Below are 19,524 nucleotides of genomic sequence, written 5' to 3' on the forward strand. Positions count from 1 at the left end.
GATGCCCCTGGAGGGAGGGGCATTCAGCTCCTTCTGCCAAGCACGGAGGCCACTCTGTGGTCTCCTCCCTTCCCGGAGCTTGGGTGCCATGGAGACCGTCATGTGACCCAATAAACACAGTCGACCGGGGCTGCACCGGACAGGCGTCCACTGTCTGTCTTCTCCGAGATGCTTGGAGGCCCCCGACTGACCCTTTCCCATGGCAGGGGGTACCTGCAGGACACGTGGGAGAAAGCCTACCAGGATCACAGGAGAAAGGTAAGGCGGGTGGGCAGAGCGGAAGACACATCTCCCCTGGAAGCCAGAGGCGAATTTTCCTTTCGGAGATGGAACAGGTGAGACGGCAAAGCCTTAAAAGGCAGGCCGTGCCGTGCCATGCAATAATTCCATTAGATAGACTGTGGCTTCCAAGCGCCATGCTTTAGGACCAGCCTTTCTCATCATGGCATATATCCCCTATCGAAACAACAAACTCCAGAGGGGACTGCTGCTGCTGTTGCTGCTAAGTCACTTCAGTGTCGGACTCTGTGCGACCCCACAGACGGCAGCCCATCAGGCTCTCCCGCCTCTGGGATTCTCCAGGCAAGAACGCTGAAGTGGGTTGCCATTTCCTTCTCCAATGCATGAAAGTGAAAAGTGAAAGTGAAGTCGCTCAGTCATGTCTGAGGGGACTAGGAATGGACTTTTGTTTCTGTTAAGAGATATATTATTATTTCCATCTATCTGTCACAAACGTGGGTCTCATTTGAAACAGCGGCCCTGTGGTCCTGACTGGCTGGGCAGTCTTCTGCCCTCGAGACCTCTCAGAGCCATCCAGGCGCAGGGTGCTGGCTGGCCAAACAAAGAAGCGGCTGTGTGGGAATCAGGGCGCCCTGGAGTGATCTGAAGGTGTGAACCCAAGGCCCCCGCTCCTCCCGGGGCACCGCCCGCCTGGGCACAAGGTTTGCACGGTGCCTCGTCACCTGGCCTTGCACCTGCATCCCTGTGGGAGCCCCTAGGAGCCTCTTGGCTTCGCCCCGGTTCACCTCCCTCCCTGCGACCCCTGCTCCCTGAGAACAAGGACGGGCATGCAGCCTCCCTGTCCCGCTCCTCACCTCCCCCATCCGGGAGAGTGGCCGCTCTGGTTGCCCAGAGCATGTCGGAGCACTAAAGAGCTGTGGGTGGGAAGGACTCACCCCGGCATCCCTGTGGTTCCTCTTCTGTACTCAAGTGGGTTCAGTTCTCCTCACTGCTGGGCTGAGAACTCCTGAGGGTAGGAAGGGACTCAGTGCAGTTTTAGGATGACTGGGCCCCTCCCCCAGCCGACAGCACTCCCAGAGAGAGGCCCCTCCCCATGTCTGGGCAGGGCCCGTCTTATCTCAGAACCTCGTCTCACCCATTCATGCTAAGAAAATTACCTTAATAAAACAGAAATTGCTGCTGATATTTCCTTAACAAAAGCCCGCAGCGCCTCCACCTTCCTCTGACCCCACCCTAACAGGCTTGCACCACGGCAAGAGGGCATGAGTCTGGCTCACCTCTGCCCGCTCCCACGCCCTGGGTGATGGGGCAGTGCGGACTGTCCAGCCTCATCTGGCCATGTCCCTTTCTTGCCTGTCCTTCTGGGGTCCCCTTACTTCAGGGCACAAGTGCTGGTTCCCGAGCATGTTTTCCAAGACCCCTGGCCAGCTCCTGGCTCTCTGTGAAGACGCCTGCTCCGTCACTACTTGGCTCCGTGGGTTCGGGTCCCAGATGCCCGGAGCTCAGGTCCTCACACTGGAAAGACGCAGCCGGGGAGCTGCCACTTCCAGGTGACCAGATCAGAGGTCTCAGCAGCTGGGGGTCTGTGAGCAAGCGGCTAGAATATGGGGGTTTCCGCTTATTGCGAGTGTGACACTTAATGGCCCTCGGGCATTTCATCCATCACATTTTAAAATACAAACTCTTCCCTTGTTTGTATGATTTCTGATGTGAAACTCTGCATGGATCATTTTGCACTTAATCAATGGCTAAGATGCTAATGCTGAAAATACTCCTGGAGGCTCAGAAATTAAGTCCAGTGGACTTGGGGACGTAATTCACTGTCTCAAAGCCGGGCAGTGCAGAGTGGAAACATCGGCGGGTAGTTCTGTTTGATGAGACCTCATCCCATACACACTCGATTCTCTCCTTGACAATGACTGTGTTGGGCCATGTCTGAGGGCTGCCTGTTCCCCTCCCGGGGATGCTCAGGTTCTGAATCAAGAACTTTCTGCCCAGGCCAACTTGATATCTCCGGCGCTGCAAGAAAGAACCTGCATGTATTTCCAGGGCCCACAGAGCAGAAGCTGCCCAGCGAAAACTCAGGGTGATTGACTGGTGAGGGTGCGTGGGTCACACTGCCCGCTCTGCGCAGGTGCAGGAGGCCCGGCCGGTGGTGGACAGCCGCGCCCCGCTGACCCTCAGTCACCTCCGCCTGAAGCTCGGCAAACTCAAGGTGAGTTTCAGTCCTGCCCCACTTACTGTCACAGCCAACACAGCACAAAAACCCAGGAGAATGAAAGAAGCAGGCTCATAGGGAGTAAACAAGTCACGTATCAAAACTAAAATGCCTCTAAGCGGCCAGCTAAGCCTGTCTTGCCTGGAATGGAGCTGGTGACGACTGAACCAGAAATCTTCCTCTAGTCTCCCTGCTGACCTGGCAGGGATCCAGAAGTGGGGAGGGGGCAGAGGGGACCCACGACGGCAATTTATTCAGCACAGATCTAGAGTAATTAATTAGCATTGTCCCTGTAAACCAGACCCTTCCATGACCCCCTCGAAATTTCTGTTTCTTGGAGTTGAAGCCATCTGGTGAGTCAGCATTGCATGGCTGTGCTGATCCTGACATCTCCCAGAGCAAAATGCTGCGAGCTTCCTGTGCCCCCAGCGTCAGCCTAACCAGGCCAAACACAGAGGAGCAAATTGGCAGATCAGTCGGTTCAAAACCCTAAGTACAGCAGGAGGGCTTTCATTTCCTCTGGCCTCAAACCTTCTCTTCTTCTGAGCAGTATAAAATCTCCCTCTTAAAATATAAAGTGATTTCCTTTGTATTTCACTGACACAGCTCAGAGGTTTTGAGGAGTGACCTAATTTCTTTCTCCCTCACTGTTACTTCCACTCCAAGTCTGTGAAATTCGGCCCCGCACTCGGGTATCCCAGTTAGGACACAGGAGCCCACCAGCTGCCCAGGGAGTGGCCGCAGCAACACGCGCAGGGGCAAGGAGGCCCTGAGGCCCAGGGGCGGGGCTGCAGGCCCCCTGGGCAGGGCTGCGTGTGGGGCGGCCCTGGCACGGCGCTGGCACGGCCGGTGTGTCTGCCCAGCTGGAGGAGGGCCGGCTGGCCGTCATCGACAGGGACAACCGTCTGCTGCTGGAGAAGCTGTCCCGCATCCTGAGGCCCGGGGGGCAGACCCGCAGCGGAGGCACCTGTGCGCATAGGAGGTGAGGGGCCCCACCCACGGGCGGGACTGGACTGGGCAGGCCAGGCGCCTGCACCCCCTGCAGAAAGAGAGCGAGTGCCTCCAGAGTCAGGCGGGTTCCCACCGTCAGCCGCACCTGGATGCAAGCAGCAGCTCTCACGGTCGCAGGCCCCGGTCCACACGGGCTCTGCCAAGCCCGTTCACTTCACCGTGAGCGAGAGGGGACACTCCTGCTCAGGAAACCTTCCTGCCCAGGAGGCTCCCAGCTCCTTCTCTCGAAATGAGGATGAGAGTTGATGCCACCACGGCGGTTTTTTGGAGTCTAAACAGGGAGAAAAGAGAGCAGGAACTCTGCAGCCTGAGAGAGAAAAACCTGCTCTGGAGAGGGCCACACACTCAGCTCAGGACCCGCTCGCCACACACCCTGTGGAATGCAGACCCGCCAGCAGAGGAGGTACCTCACCTTCCTACTCTTTCCAGCCCAGAGCTGTCTGAGTTTCCCATCCCCTTCATCAGATTCATCACCTGCGTGGACACACAGACTCTGCTACTCTATTGTCAGCAAACGTGTGCCAAGCGGTCGTAGCTTAGTAATGGAAGACGCAGAGCAGCGACTCAGCTGAGGGGTCCGCCCACCCCTCCCTCACTGAAAATGACATGTGTGTGTGTTAGTTGCCTGAGGGGTCTGTCCACCCCTCCCTCACTATGGACTGTAGCCTGCCAGGCCCCTCTGTCCATGGAATTCTCCAGGCAAGAATACTGGAGTAGGTTGCTGAATACTAGAATGGGTTGCCTTCTCCAGGGCATCTTCCTGACTCAGGGATTGAACCTGGGTCTCCCACATTGCAGGTAAACATCTGAACCACCAAAGAAACGTCCTTGAAAAATTATAAGGAGATAAAAATGAGCTCAGTTGATCAATTATAGCTTGTAGGAGAAACGTTTGGTGAAAAGCCTTCCTCAGTGGGAAGTTCTGTGACAGTCCTGAAATAGTGGTCCCATGACGCTGCGCCCAGAGAGGTGAAGGAAATTCGTGATCTGAGCATGCTTGCCAGATACTTTGGACTGTATACTCTCCCTTTTCGTCTCGTCCTAGTTACTGGCAAAACCATAATTCTGAATGAAAAAATGATTTTACTTTTGACCTTAATTATCCTGTTTATGAATGTCCCAATGAATCCAATTAAAGGGCTGTAAAGCCTTCACTCGCCCCATCTGCAGACACGGCTCTGGTATTTCGGGGACTTGCTTTCCCTTGAAGTACAGCCCATCATGGGGAACGACGCTAGATATCGAAGTTTAAGTGAGCACTTGGTGCCCAGTCTCCCCCTTCCCCCCGCGCCCCGCAGCCTGACCCAGAGCCCTGCAGGGGCCCAGCCCTGTGAGGTGCCTTCTGAGCCTGCAGGCATGTGGGTGGGCTTGGCTCTGCTAATGCCTCTCTCCTCACTTGGGGGGAGTGTTGAGAAGCCCCTACCTTCCTGCCTACTTGCCTTGGACACTTCTTGCAGAATCCGGAGGCACAGAAAGAACACATACATTTCACAAAGATATGTAACTTACAAGTAATTACTAATAACAGGCGCACCTGCTCGGCCCCGTTCCAGAACACCACAGCATAGTGAAGGCCACAGGAAAGGGAGTCAGGTGTGTTCCGGTTTCCCAGCACGTGCGAAAGCTGTGTTTACACTATACTGTAGTCTATTAAGGTGCAGTAGGACTGTGTCTTTAAAAAGTGCATTCCTTAATTTAAAAAACCGCAACACTCTATTGCTAGAAAATGCCAGCCGTCTGAGCCTTCAGTGAGCCATAGTAATGACATAGCAGGTCACTTAACAAATATAATAACAACGAGAACCTTTAAAATATGGTGACAGTTACCAAAGTGTGACACAAATACACAAGGTGAGCAAATGCTGTTGGAAAAGCGGCCCCGAACCTTCCGCTCGGGAGACACGCAGCGTCTGTGGAACGCAGTAAGCAAGGTGCTGAAGCACTCAGAAAACCTAGCTTGCAGTTTACATCGGAAACATGAACAGTTCATCACAAACCTTTGTTTCTAATTATAAAACTAATACTTGTTCAGTGTAAAAAATGAAGTGTAAACAGGACAGAGTGGGCAGGTAAACGGTGGGCTTCTCCCAGTGTGAACTCTCTGGAAGCGGTCGTTGCCAACGTCTTGCTCGGAGCTCTGACTTGTCTCCTGTGTGGAGTCGCCTGTTTAAACAGAAACAGCACCACACCCTACGTAGTTTCTATCAGGTGTTCATTTCATCCAACAGCGTATCGTGAAGACAGTTTCACAGCAGTGCATAAAGATCTCCATCCCTTTCTAGCAGTTACAAAGTAGTTTTGCACAGATGTGCCCTAATTTATTTCATCAGCCCCCTATCTATAGAAATTTAGGTTGTTTCCAGGTGCTCGCTATTCCACGTGAACCTGTGATGATCATCCTAGCCCATGTCAGTTTTGCAACTTACAGCCCCAGAAGTGAAATCATTCGATCTGAAGGTGCACACTTAATTTTCTGACGCTACCAAGCTGCCCTCGAGACGCGCCCAGCAACGCGCACGTCTCCTTGTGACGGCTGCTCCTGAAACTCCTGTCCCCTCACACTCTGGCCTCCGGATTTCTTCTGCAGAGTAACTGTCTGCGCCTACCTTTGGTCAACTTCCTACTGGTGTTGTAGCCACGCGTTCCGGAAAACAAACTCACTCAGAAGGACATTGCAGATAGCGGAGTGCAGCTGATTACACCGACGGGCCCGAGGCAGTCTTCTCTCAGCCAAGGACCCCAACCAGTTATTGTGAAAATCTTATACACCCTAAGTGCACGTGCCCAAACCCACCTCCCCGAATTCTCTGAAACTAGTCTGAACAAACGAAGAGAAAGATACAATCAAAGCTAACCTGTGATTCACATGCCCGAAGCCTAGGTTGTTGACAGTGGACAGTTATCAACAGGCCTGTGGTCACACCCCAATGAGCATAATAGAACTTATGATTCTGTTCGGTCACACAGATAATTAGGGCATTCTTTCAGGCGATGGAGAGTCTAGGTATGAGCCCTGGGGTTCTTCTGTCTGGGGGGCCTGGTTTTCCAGTTGGCATGTCGTTTCCATAGATACTGGGCATAGAGCTCCAAGTCCACAGTCCGGCCCAAGATGCAGTCCTGCTTTCAAGACGGAGCCTGTTCTGTCTGTTTCCTCCTACACTGATGTGTCTCCTTTAGTTTTTAACATGCATTCTCAGTATTTGATTTTTCTATCATCGGTGTCACAAATATTTCCCCATTATTAGTTATCATTTCACCTAGTTTATTTCCAAGTCATCAGACCTGTGACTCTTTTCCTTCTTGGCATCTGGTTCTTCTGCTGTACATAGAAACGGCTTTCAAGCTAAGATTGGAAAAATATTCTGTTATCCTTAATGTTTCATAGTTTTCCTGATTCACTTTAAATCTTTGATATAGAATTTAAAAAACATGGAATTTTTGTTCATAGTGTGAGAAAAATTTCCCCCAAATTTATTGCTTAAAAAATACCAGTGTATTATATCAGAAGCTTTCCATACTTGACACAGACTACTTTGCAGAGGGTTACAGGCTCGCACCCTAGAGCACAAAGGCTGCTGGGTCCTCCCGGATGGAGGAGGGTCACCCTGCATGCCCCTCACGTGGGTCCCGGGCCTTTTCCATTGGGGTGCCACGCATTTGCTCCTCGGGTTCACAAGAGGAGTACTCTGTTTGTTTTTCACATCATTTAATCCGCAATATTTCCGTGTCACTCTACGTCAGACTTGCGTCTTCCAGGTGGACTCTGTGGCTCTGTGTCATAGTCCAGCCTGAGCGGCCCCCCCGTCTAGCCCATCTGTACTCATCGCCTTAAGTATCGCATCTTGTCCGCTCTCAGTTCTGGATTCGCTTGTTTATGTTTCCTTACTTTTCCCCGTTTATCACCTTGTTCAGCAAATGTCAAGAAAATGCTTGGGTCCTGTGCTTCGGATCCACTCTTCACTTCTTTGCTTTGACTCCCCTGAAACCCTCCTTTTACAAAACAGGAAGCAGATAAAGCCCACGAGCAAAGGGAGGTGTTAAGGCCACACAAAGAAAGGGAGAAGAGAAGCGCCTCGCAGCAGGGCTCCCCGCCCTTTATTCGAAGTGCCACCAGCTGCGCCGAGTGTTTAAGTGTGGGGCCAAGGGGCTGCCAGGATAGGACAGCAACCGAAGGGGGGAAGAGCTCCCAGTTTTGACAAAGACCAGACCCCAGGGAGCCTGCGGGCAGGCGTCCCAGTGCTGGGCTCCCGGCGAGGTCATCGCTGCTCCGTGCTCCTTTGTGAAAAGACAGCCATGGAAAGCACAAGGAGGCAACTGCCGGCTCATTGCCTCTGGTCCCAGGTCAGAAATGGGACCTGAGTGTCACAGCCCAGACCCCAAGGCAGCTCCCTCCCAAGTGGCCGTCACACCCGGTGTGGAGTTTCCAACCTCAGCTTCTGTGCAGGACGAGGGTGGGGACAGGTGCAGGACAGAGGGACGGATGCCGCGCCGCAGAACTCCCCTGCCGAGGGTCCCCTTCCCTGCCTGGAACCCGCAGGACTTTCCCTTGACATGCCCCTGGCCTCTATCCTTGGAAACACAGGGACTTGGTCAGCAACCAGGGGGGAGTAGGGGTCGCAACAAAAAACCAAGCCATTTGAAAACTGCAGGTTTAGGGAGGAGAGAACTCTGTTATAGGACCAGAAAGTTGGAAGATGGTCCAAAGAAAGCCCAGGAGCTACCCCTGACCAGCTGTCTGAAGACTGATATGCCCTACCCAACGTCAGGTCAGCTAAGCCTGGGGCCTTCGCTGGTCAGGCACCGACAGGATATGCTGCAGTTTACACTTAAAATTCCAGAAAATATGCTCATTGGCTTGGCAGAAAAAGCAGCCCTTCCTCCGGCGCCCTGATTCCTTCACCAGAGCAGTGTCTCCTCCGTCTTTCTGTAGTCTTTGCTAGTTTAGATATTGACTTGCAAAGTATCTCGAATATTTTGAAGGAAAGGTTTCAACCTTTCATCTTCCTCACACTTTCAAATCCTCACTTATCCCTAACTCCAAAGTGAGAAATCACTTAACTGATTTGATAACTTTTTACTGAGGGAGGATAAGACTTCTAAAAGATCAACCGATAAAGCCCACTAGGCACCCTGAGTTTGCTGGAGCCTGCAGTCCCTGGAAGTGTGTATTATTGTAACCTAGTGCCCCAGCCCCAGATAACCGACATGCGTGAGAAGGAAACGAAAGCAGAGCAAACACAGTGACCCTGAAGAGCAGCCGCGCAGCGTCCCTGCAGCCCCGAGCCTGACCCCGCGCTCGCTCGGCCCCCACGAGCTCCCATCGCCCCTTTGTAAAGAGAACCCTGTCCAGAGCTCACGTCAGGGTCAAATGTTTGCAAAGACGGCTACCACAGCGCCTGGCGTTTGCTTGGCAAGCATGAAATCACGAAATATTATTTGTTTCCTTCTTTACTGTATGCATCTGCCACACAGGATGAAAACACTAACCAAAAAAAGCGCTAACTTGAAAGGTGTACATGCCCCCCATGTTCACAGCAGCACTGTTTGGAGCAGCCAAGGCATGGAGCCAACCCACGTGCCCATCAGCGGAGGAAGGGGTAGAGAAAGCACAAGATGTATGGTCGCGCATACAGACACTATCCAGTCACCAAAAAGAACGAGATCCTGCCATTTGAGAAAACACAAATGGACCTCTTGGGCATTACGCTGAGAAAAATCAGTCAGACAGACAGAGAAGGACAAACCCTGTGCGATCTGTCTTTTATGCGAAATATAGTGATAATAACGGACTCATAGACGCAGGGAACAGATTGGTGGTTGCCAGAGGCGGGGGTGGATGGTGGGAGGCATGGGTCAGGAGGGCCAAAAAGCTTAGCAAAGTAAGACAGAGCCTTTGACATTACGCAAACCCCAAATCCCGTTTATCTAAAACCCTTAATTAGGAGCACATGAAGAGGAGCTGCTTTGGCAGCTCAAGGGTAAAGAACCTGCCTGTCAATGGAGGAGACAGAGGCTCGACTCCTGGCCCAGGAAGATCCCACACGCCCTGGAGCCACAGCTACTGAGCCTGTGCTCCACCAGAAAGGCCACCGCAGTGAGAAGTCCGTGCACCTGAGAGCAGCCCCCGCTCCCCACAGCCAGAGAGCAAGCCCGCGCAGCTGTGGAGGCCCAGTGCAGCCACGATGCGTGTGCGAAACTTACCCCTCCTGCCTCTGCTGCCGCCATGGTGCCGGGGAAAAAGCTTCTGGCGAAGGCGGGGCAAAAAAAGAAGCCAGTCCTGAAGCGCACTGTGGACCAGGCCCATCCTGCAGAAGACGCCGGTCATGGATGCCGCCAAGACTGCGCCATTTCTTCAGGAGAGGATCCAGGTGAGTGGAAACGGCTGCAATCTGGGCTGCGGCGCCGCAACAGTCAGAAAGAAGCAAAGGCAGGGTCACTGTAACTTCTGGGGCCCTTTCCCAAAAGATATTCGAAATATCTTACAAATAATATTTGAAGAAGAATAATCTACATGATTGGTTACGCAGAGTTGCTAACAGCAAAGAAAGTCATAAGCCGTGTTACTTTCAGATTAATCAAGATGAAGAGGAGGAAGGTGAGAATTAAAACTCAATCTAGAATGTTTGTATAAGTTCTTAAATAGAATTTATCAACCCCCCAAAATTTTTCTAAAAGAACACATGATGGGCAAGTGGTACTTTAAGATATTTGCCCACTTCAAGGATTTTATAATCTTGGTGTGTGTGTGTGTGTGTGTGTGTGTGTGTGTGTGTACTGGAAATAAATGAATGGAGAAACATTAGGAGATGCTGCCATTAAGATTATTTCAATACTTACATGAGAATATTGAACTGGAACTGGGTGACATTTTTACATAGGTGACTGAATTTAATTATTAAATAGTCTTGTATTATCATTCAATGTGTTTTATGAGCCTTTGACATTACGCAAATCCCAAATCCCGTTTATCTAAAACCCTTAATTAGGAGCACATGAAGAGGAGCTGCTTTGGCAGCTCAAGGGTAAAGAACCTGCCTGTCAATGGAGGAGACAGAGGTTCAACTCCTGGCCCAGGAAGATTCCACACGCCCTGGAGCCATAGTTACTTACCAAGCATTCAGCATCCAATAGGGGTTTATTATTTTAGGCTTATAGGTAAAGGCGAAAGAGAAAACAATAGGTTCTAGTGAAAGGTTTTAGCCATTTAAGATAATGGGGAAAAAACAGCGTGGCTTTTTAAAAACTTATTTTTAACTGAAGGATAATTACGATACTGTGTTGGTTTCTGCCACACACCAACATGGATGAGTCATAGGTACACATATGTCCCCTCCCTCTTGAGCTTCCCTCCCACCTTCCACCCCACCCCCTCTGCTTATTCTAAGCCGCAGGAGTCCGTCAGTGTGTTGGCTGAGGTGGCTCTTCCACCTGCCAGTACGCTTCGGGACTATCTTGTGATCAATGCAGCCTATCCCTTGATGCCTTGTGTGCCTGATTACTTCTGAACCATATCGTGCAAATTAAAGCTGTAAGAATTCAACTCCTAGTATTTCACGTGAGACTTTGCTTTACACTGTGTGGTCCCCCTGACACACGCAGCGTGCAAGGCCGGGGTAAGCAGACACGCTCCAGGGCAGGACATGCGTGACAGCCTTCATTCTCTCCTCTTCCGAGTCCTGCCGCGTCCACAGCAGAGAAAGCAGCTCTCATCTACCCTTTCCCTTAGAGACCTGGACGACTAGGTCCCATTGCCACAGTCTCTATCCAAGGGCAGTTCCCACCACAGTCTTTCAGGGAGGGATGAGGGAAAGAACAGAAAAAAGAAAACTTCTGGGATGTGGCTGACTTTCTGAAGGCCCGGCACCTTCCAACACCAACAAGCCAGATGGTTCAAAGGGAAATTGTGGAAGTACCAGTCTAGTATAAAAGTACTTTGACTCATTTCAGAAAGATTTTCAACAATACAATTGACATAGCAGAAGATCATCTGATTATTTAGATATTTCTCCAAAGAATAAGGGCAAATGGCTAAGAAACCCATGAGAAGATGCTCAATACAATTAGGGGAATGCAAGTCAAAACCACAATGAGAACTCACTCCACACCCACCAGGTGACTAAAATCAAAACACAGAAGACAGGAGTTGAGGTGGGCTGTGAAATTGTGCAGCCAACCTAGGAAACAGTCTGGCCTCTAAAGTTAAGCACAGATTTGCCATTCCACTCAACAGTTCCACCCTTTGGTGTACACCCAAGAGGACTAGAAACACATGTCCACACAAAAATCATACGAGAATGTTCCATCAGCTGATGAACAAATGAGCAAGATAGGATACAACCATACTATAGAATATTATGCAACCATAAAAAGCGATAGGGGACTTCCCCGGTGGCTCAGACAGTGAAGAACTTGCCTGCAATGCAGGAGACCTGGGAATAAGTTCACCACATGCTGCACTGCAGATAAACATTGAGACGTTCTGCTCAGTGAGAGAGGCCCAATACAAATGGCCACACAGCGCATGATTCCATTTCTATGAAACGCCCCGAATGGCCAGTCCGTAGAGACACAAGGTAGGTTAGTGGGCGCCAAGGGCTGGGGGGCAGAACTGGGAGCCATGGCTGCATGCGGCCCTTTGGGTCAGAATGACGAAAGTTTCCCTAAAATTGGACTTGGGGACGACTGCACAATGTGGCAAAGCCACTGAAAATACAGCTTGAAACGGTGAAGTTTATGTTATACAATTATGTCTCAATAAGGCTGTTATCTTTTTAAAGAGGGCCAGGAAGATCCCCTGGAGGAGGGCATGGCAACCCACTCCAGTACTCTTTTCTTGCCTGGAGAATCCGCATGGACAGAAAAGCCTGGCTGGCCGCAGTCCATATGGTCACACAGAGTCAGACATGACTGAAGCAACTTAGCCTGCGTACAAGGCTGGTTTTTTTTTTTTTTAAGGTTATATAATTAATTCTAAATAAAGTAGAATTGTCAATGAATTTAAATACTTCATTTCCCAAGTGCTCTAGAAAACTGGCATTTTACCGTCTTTACCTAAGAAAAGTGTTTGTTCCCAACATGCACTTTTGACCCCATGGGAACTGAAGCTGAAGTTCAGCAAGGCCACCTCCTGGACCCAAAAGACGGAGCGGAGGGGAGGACTCAGAACAGAGGAGGAGGAGAAGGCGCGCCAGAAGCAGCGGTGGACAAACGGCAAGGCTGCCACAGCCTCCTGGGGCAGCCCCCGTCCTCGGGGACGCTGCCTCCCACCCTGGCCAGGCCTCCTCCCCTTATCACGCGGGGGCAGCCACACGCGTGTGAGTCAGCATCCCAACTGTGTGTGATCACAGGATGTCTGAGCAGATGATGGAGCAAAACTATTTTCTGTGCTTCTGGGGCTGATAGCTGAAAACAGCTTATGCAGAGTAACACTGGGAGCTAAAGGCTTTTGAACTGGGTCTTTCTCTCTAGTTAGGAACACATACTCTGTTCCCATATTTCCTGTTGTTGTGGATTTGTTTATAATTTTCAGATGTGTTTGTATAATTTGCCTTAAAGGTCTGTGATTATTACTTTAACAAATATAGAAATAAATCAGATTAAACCTACTCAATATGATGAAATTATACCCAGGTCCCAAGATACAGAACCTAAGAAGTAAGAGGACTCAGTAGGTCTCGGTTAGAGGCCTGTGCATGTGTGTGTGTGCCAGGCCCTGGGAGAGGCCTGAGGCTCCAGACATGGTCCCGCTTCACAGAGCTGGACCCCCACAAGCACCATGGTGTGTAACACTTAGCTGTATTTAGCTCATACTGCAGGTTTAGGGTGGATTCTCCCCTGAAATAAAAGGAGAGGGCTAGGAGCTCACATCGCCCTTTCCTGCACGAACGCTTGAAGATCCACAGCCCGTCTCCTCTCAGGCTTCCAGGTCCACGTGGAATCACCCAGGTTCTTCCCTGCTCCCAGCACGCAGGCGCTTCAATGACGGTGTTTAAAATCATAGGCCTGGAGTCAGACAGACCTGGATGTGAGTTTTGACCCTTCAGAGGATTCGCTGAGTGACTGTGAGAAGATTACTCCGCCTCTCTGAACCCCTGTCGGCAGAGAGAGCTGGTACCAGAACCTGGCCCAAGGCTAATTTGGCCTTCCTTATGTTAGGGGGAATCCTCAGAACCCCTGCAAGCTGTCCACACCCCTTCCCTGTCCAGAAGCCTCAAACCGGGCATAGTACTGTGTCAAGAATCTTGAGCTCAGTGCCAGATTGCCAGGAAAAGCCCTCCAGTAGCAATTGAATGCTTGGTTTAGGAGCCGTCACACCTGCGCCTCCTGCATAACTGTGGCTACTTAGGGTTGACATCTGTCCGTCCCAACTACAGCCAGTGTTCGTCTCGCCTTTGTCCCCACCCTAGTGACCACTTTACTCCCAGAGGTGAGTTTTAGTAGCTGGTCTCTGCAACTTCACCCTGAAAAGTCCCAGTGCAGTGAATTTACTCAATGTGTTTCTGATGTTTGAGGCTCCTTGGTGCTCAACTCCAAAATGCAAAAGAAGCTTGGTTGCACACAGAGGGAAAAAAAAGAGTTGTTATACATGATAAAGTTGTCCAAAAATGTCTTATTTTTAGCAAAAAAACCAACAAGCAAACTTGTTATCTGTTGAGTTTTGAAACAATTACTCAACTACCTGTATTCACTAATGTACTGTGTGCTCAGCTGTGTCCGACTCTTTGCGACTCCGTGGACGGTAGCCCACCAGGCTCCTCTGTCCGTGGAATTCCCCAGGCAAGAATACTGAGTGGGTTGCCATGCCCTCCTCCAGGGGGTCTTCCCTACCCAGAGATCCACCCAGTGTCACCTGCATTAACCCAGAAGCAGGTTGGGGAAACCACAAAACAAACTGACCCTGGAAACACTGGCCGAAACGGACAAGGCCTCCGTGATCCTCAGGGTCCGGCCTCTCCAGGCCCTTCGCCTGACCTGGCCCAGGTCCGGTTCAAGGCATCGGCAGAACTGACTGGCTGGCAGCCTCTGCAGGGCCTGGAGGAGCCGGTGGGGGCGCGCCCTCTGGTGTTGGCCCCTGGGGCCGCAGCCCAGCTCAGAGGCTGCCATGTGGGTGGGACCGCAGAGCCCCCAGCTGCCCGACTCGAGGCTTCTGTCCCTTCCTGCCGTTTGAAGAGAAAGGCCAGGAGCCCACAACTCCAGCTCGCCTAGTTACGCTCTTTCTCTCAGGCTGTTTCCAACATCTTCATCAAATTGTAAATTGTAGCAAAGTAATCAGTTGTTCTCAACGAATATGTACTAGTTCAGTCCAGTCCAGTTCAGTTCAGTTCAGTTCAGTCCAGTTCAGTTCAGCTCAGTCGCTCAGTCGTGTCCGACTCTTTGCAACCCCATGAATCGCAGCACGCCAGGCCTCCCTGTCCATCACCATCTCCCAGAGTTCACTCAGATTCACATCCATCAAGTCCGTGATGCCATCCAGCCATCTCATCCTCAGTCGTCCCCTTCTCCTCCTGTCCCCAATCCCTCCCAGCATCGGAGTCTTTTCCAATGAGTCAGCTCTTCGCATGAGGTGGCCAAAGTACTGGAGCTTCAGCTTTAGCATCATTCCTTCCAAAGAAATCCCAGGGCTGATTTCCTTCAGAATGGACTGGTTGGACCTCCTTGCAGTCCAAGGGACTCTCAAGAGTCTTCTCCAACACCACAGTTCAAAAGCATCCATTCTTCAGCGCTCAGCCTTCTTCACAGTCCAACTCTCACATCCATACATGACCACTGGAAAAACCAGAGCCTTGACTACATGGACCTTTGTTGGTAAAGTAATGTCTCTGCTTTTCAATATGCTGTCTAGGTTGGTCATAACTTTTCTTCCAAGGAGTAATCGTCTTTTAATTTCATGGCTGCAGTCACCATCTGCAGTGATTTTGGAGCCCCCTCAAAATAAAGTCTGACACTGTTTCCACTGTTTCCCATCTATTTCCCATGAAGTGATGGGACCAGATGCCAAGATCTTCGTTTTCTGAATGTTGAGTTTTAAGCCAACTTTTTCACTCTCCTCTTTCACTTTCATCAAGAGGCTTTTTAGCTCCTCTTCACTTTCTGCCATAAGGGTGGTGTCATCTGCATATCTGAGGTTATTGATATTTCTCCCGGCAATCTTGATTCCAGCTTGTGCTTCTTCCAGTCCAGCGTTTCTCATGATGTACTCGGCATAGAAGTTCAGTAAGCAGGGTGACAATATATAGCCTTGACGTACTCCTTTTCCTATTTGGAACCAGTCTGTTGTTCCAGACTGTTCCAGTTCCAACTGTTGCTTCCTGACCTGCGTATAGGTTTCTCAAGAGGCAGGTCAGGTGGTCTGTATTCCCATCTCTTTCAGAATTTTCTACAGTTTATTGTGATCACACAGTCAAAGGCTTTGGCATAGTCAGTAAAGCAGAAATAGATGTTTTTCTGGAACTCTCTTGCTTTTTCCATGATCCAGCGGATGCTGGCAATTTGATCTCTGGTTCCTCTGCCTTTTCTAAATCCAGCTTGAACATCTGGAAGTTCACGTCACCCAAAATACTCAGGCCTGATCAAGAAGAATGAGTGAATCCATTCACCCCAGGTGCTTCCCTGGTGGCTCAGGAAGAATCTGCCTGCAGTTCAAGAGACCTGGATTTGATCCCTGGGTCAGGAAGATTCCCCTGGAGATGGAAATGGCTACTTACTCTAGTATTCTTGCCAGGAAATCACATGTACACAGGAGCCTGGCTGGCTACAGTCCATGGGGTTGCAAGAGTCAGACACGACTGAGCAGCTAAACCACCACCACCACAATCACCACCTGCTCCCTGTGCCCAGATCTTCAGCATGATTTTATGGGCTGTTTTATAACAAGTCTCCAAGTCATGAAATCCAATTCAGGAAGATAATGGGTTCCCCAAGAATTTTAACAGAGTCGTGCGTAGAAGCAGCAGGGGTAAGACCTGCCTTCAGGGATCTGTGTCCATCAGGGCAGTAACCCGTGGGGCTATGGCTGGGGGTGAACCAGGGACACAAGCACCGGTTTCCAAGTGGGTATTAGCTGCAACCCTCAGAGCCTGTCTGTAGTGAACACAGTGGGACATGGGGAAGGCTCTGTGAGACAGATCTGGTGTTTGGACAGAGGTGAGTCCCAAATTTGTAGAACTGTCATTGTAAAATGACAACAGAATGTCTGAGAATCACTATCTTCTTAAGAATTATGCTTCCGTGGTGGTGCAGAGGTTAAAGCGTCTGCCTACAATGTGGGAGACCTGGGTTCTATCCGTGGGTTGGGAAGATCCCCTGGAGAAGGAAATGGCGACCCACTCCAGTATTCTTGCCTGGAGAATCCCATGGATGGAGGAGCTTGGTGGGCTACAGTCCACGGGTCGCACAGAGTTGGACACGACTGAGCTACTTGATTTTCACTTTCTTTTCAACTTTAGCTAATTAGAGTCCTTTGTTTTTGTTGCTCAGTCATGTCTGACTCTCTGAGACACCGTGGATGGCAGCATCCCAGCATCCCTGTCTGCGTAGAGGGGGAGGGGGCTCGCCAGGGCACCCGGCCGCCAGCACGGGAGACCCCGCTTGTCGTGGGTGGGATCTCCTCTGCTGGCTCCCGGCACCTGTCCTTCAGCAGCTGCCGGAGCTTGCACAAACTCACGTCCATCGAGTTGGTGGTGCCCTCCAACCGTCTCATCCTCTGTCATCCCCTTCTCCTCCCACCTTCAATCTTTCCCAGCATCAGGGTCTTTTCCAATGACTCAGTTCTTCACATCAGGGGGCCAAGGTATCGCATCAGTCCTTCCAATGAATATTCAGGATTGATTTCCTTTCGGATGGACTGGTTTGATCTCCTTGTAGTCCAGGGGACTCTCAAGAGTCTTCTCCAACACCACACTTCAAAAGCATCAATTCTTTGGCGCTCAGCTTTCTTTATAGTCCAACTCTCACATCCATATATGATTACTGGAAAAACCATAGCTTTGACTAGAGGGACCTCTGTTGGCAAAGTAACGTCTCTACTTTTTAATATGCTGTCTAGGTTGGTCATAGCTTTTCTTCCAAGGAGCAAGCGTCTTTTAATTTAATGGCTGCAGACACCATCTGCAGTGATTTTGGAGCCCAAGAAAATAAAATCTGTCACTGTTTCCATTGTTTCTCCATCTGTTTGCCATGAAGTGATGGGACTCGATGCCATGATCTTTGTTTTCTGAATGTTGAGCTTTAAGCCAGCTTTTTCACTCTCCTCTTTCACTTTAATCAAGAGGCTCTTTAGTTCCTCTTTGTTTTCTGCCGTAAGGGTGGAGTCATCTGCATGCCTGAGGTTATTGACGTTTCTCCCAGCAATCTTGATTCCAGCTTGTGCTCCATCCAGCCTGGTATTTTGCATGATGTACTCTGGACAGAAGTTAAATAAACAGGGTGACAATATACAGCCTTGATGTACCCCTCTCCTGATTTGGAGCCAGTCCAGCGTTTCTTATATGGCCCTCCTGCCACGGCGTGATCACAGCCGTCCTCTCTCCAGTGAGCAGGATGGCTCTCTTTTTGTTTCTGAGTAATTTAATTTCTTAAGAAGCCCCTTGGGATGCTCAGTGTTCTGGTCAGACTGAAAACCCACGCCTTGTTTTCCTGACTGTGTTTCACGGACTATTTTAGGAGGGACTCATCAGAGAAACAGCAAAACAGAGACTCGCGTGTGTGCGATTTCACAGAGCTTAGCGCTGCATAAGAGCATCAGTGAGCAGCTGTTGCGCAGTATCTTGCTGGCTTCAGACAAGTTCACACGCCAGGAATCCCTCAACTAGGGGTTTGGAGCCCCTTGGAGGAAGTTGTGTTGCTGTCTAATGTAATTCATGACGTGACTGATGGTATCAGGGTCCTGTTCTCTTTCCATGTGTGATTCTTCATTGTCCCACTTCGAGGGCAATGAAAGTGAGTCCTGCAGAAACAGCAGGCAGTTTGAGGGACCACCCCTCAGATCCCTGAGCTATTGCCTCTGACTGGAGCCTTTATGTCGCAGGCGTGAGGGGGCGAGTTGGGGGACAGTCGTGCACACCTCATTGTAGTGAGGTTGCTGCTGCTGGAGATGGCATGACCGCTGGCTGTGCTTTCCCTTCACACCCCTGGTTAGAACCTGAGGACCAAGGCAGCAGTCCCAGGGTCTGCGAGGACATGACAGGCAGGGAAAGCAAATCCAAGTCCAGACCAAGCTGCTACTCCAGAAAGAAAAGAGTGCTGCTCTTTCCAAGGGAGAAGCCCAGGGCAGTCAACCTGGCCTGCTATAGCTGGCCAGGCCTTGGTATCAAGGCCCCTTAAAGGCACAGGGCTGGTCACCTGGCTACAGAACAATGGCTACCTCATCTGAGGCGAGAGAGGCCATGCCACCTTCTCAAGGCCACCACGGCCACGGAAGGAAGGGAGGGAGAGGCAGGAGGAGGAGAAGCGGAAGGGTGGAGGAGTGGGATGGCGCCGCTTGACTGAGGAGGTTGCCCTTTGGCCAGGCTGAGACTGGCCTGGAGCTGCTGGGTAGACATGGTCCTGAGGGAGGCGTGTTAAGTGTCAGTCGCTCCATCGGGACTCAGACCCCTGGTCTGAAAGGAGGTGACCCTGCCACAGCCCCGGAGGAGGTGAGGGCATGCGCACGTGTGCTCAGGCGTGACCGCTGCACGGGCATGCACGTGTGCTCAGGCATGTTGACTCTTCTTGTGACTGCAGGGACTGCAGCCCGCCAGGCTCCTCTGTCCATGGAATTTTCTAGGCAAGAGGACTGGAGTGGGGTGCCATTTCCTCCTCCAGGGGAGCTTCCTGACCCAGGGATTGAACCCGTGTCTCCTGCATTGGCAGGCGAATTCTTTAGCACTGAGCCACCAGGGGAGGGTGCTTTGAAAGTTGGGAAATCTCATCTGGATATTGGTTGTTGCTTCAGGATTCTTGTGACTTTGACATTAAACTTTCTCAACGTTTAGATTCATAACGTAGTCGAATGCCACCTGATCATCTTGATCGTGTGAAACGGAGACGGTTCTGGAGCTGCCATCAAGAGCAAGAAA

At 50.8% G+C, this 19,524-nt stretch overlaps 2 protein-coding genes and 1 pseudogene across 5 annotated transcripts in view; 2 read left to right on the forward strand and 1 right to left on the reverse strand.

The window, feature by feature from the left end:
- Window positions 1–1,248, reverse strand: part of RASA3 (RAS p21 protein activator 3) — a 101,136-nt gene extending 99,888 nt beyond the window's left edge. The window contains exon 1 of the mRNA XM_042255112.1: window positions 1,176–1,248. The gene's annotated coding sequence lies outside the window, so the exon portion shown is untranslated. The remainder of the gene's footprint in view (window positions 1–1,175) is intronic.
- On the forward strand, window positions 113–13,074 carry CFAP97D2 (CFAP97 domain containing 2). Of its 4 annotated transcripts, none has more exons than XM_027973833.3 (5): window positions 113–258; window positions 2,375–2,455; window positions 3,322–3,440; window positions 3,740–3,872; window positions 4,268–13,074. In XM_027973833.3, exons 1-5 carry the CDS (start codon window positions 169–171, stop codon window positions 4,277–4,279), a joined length of 435 nt encoding a protein of 144 aa, XP_027829634.1. In that variant the 5' UTR covers window positions 113–168; the 3' UTR covers window positions 4,280–13,074. The 4 variants fall into 4 exon arrangements, with proteins under 4 accessions (XP_027829634.1, XP_042111050.1, XP_027829632.2 ...); XM_042255116.2 differs by having other exon boundaries at window positions 9,412–13,074; XM_027973831.2 differs by having other exon boundaries at window positions 12,574–13,074.
- On the forward strand, window positions 9,693–13,074 carry LOC105616251 (large ribosomal subunit protein eL22-like; annotated as a pseudogene).
- Window positions 13,075–19,524: the final 6,450 nt, after the last annotated feature.

The sequence above is a fragment of the Ovis aries genome, chromosome 10 (assembly GCF_016772045.2).
Source record: "Ovis aries strain OAR_USU_Benz2616 breed Rambouillet chromosome 10, ARS-UI_Ramb_v3.0, whole genome shotgun sequence".
Lineage (NCBI taxonomy): Eukaryota > Metazoa > Chordata > Mammalia > Artiodactyla > Bovidae > Ovis > Ovis aries.

Excerpts from the sequence above, each read along its gene's own strand:
- CFAP97D2 (XM_027973831.2), top strand. The coding sequence starts at position 169 with ATGCTTGGAGGCCCCCGACTGACCCTTTCCCATGGCAGGGGGTACCTG. Across the intron at positions 259-2,374 it reads ACCAGGATCACAGGAGAAAG|GTGCAGGAGGCCCGGCCGGT; the intron begins GTAAGGCGGGTG and ends CGCTCTGCGCAG. Across the intron at positions 3,873-12,573 it reads CAGACCCGCCAGCAGAGGAG|CTGAAGTTCAGCAAGGCCAC; the intron begins GTACCTCACCTT and ends TGGGAACTGAAG.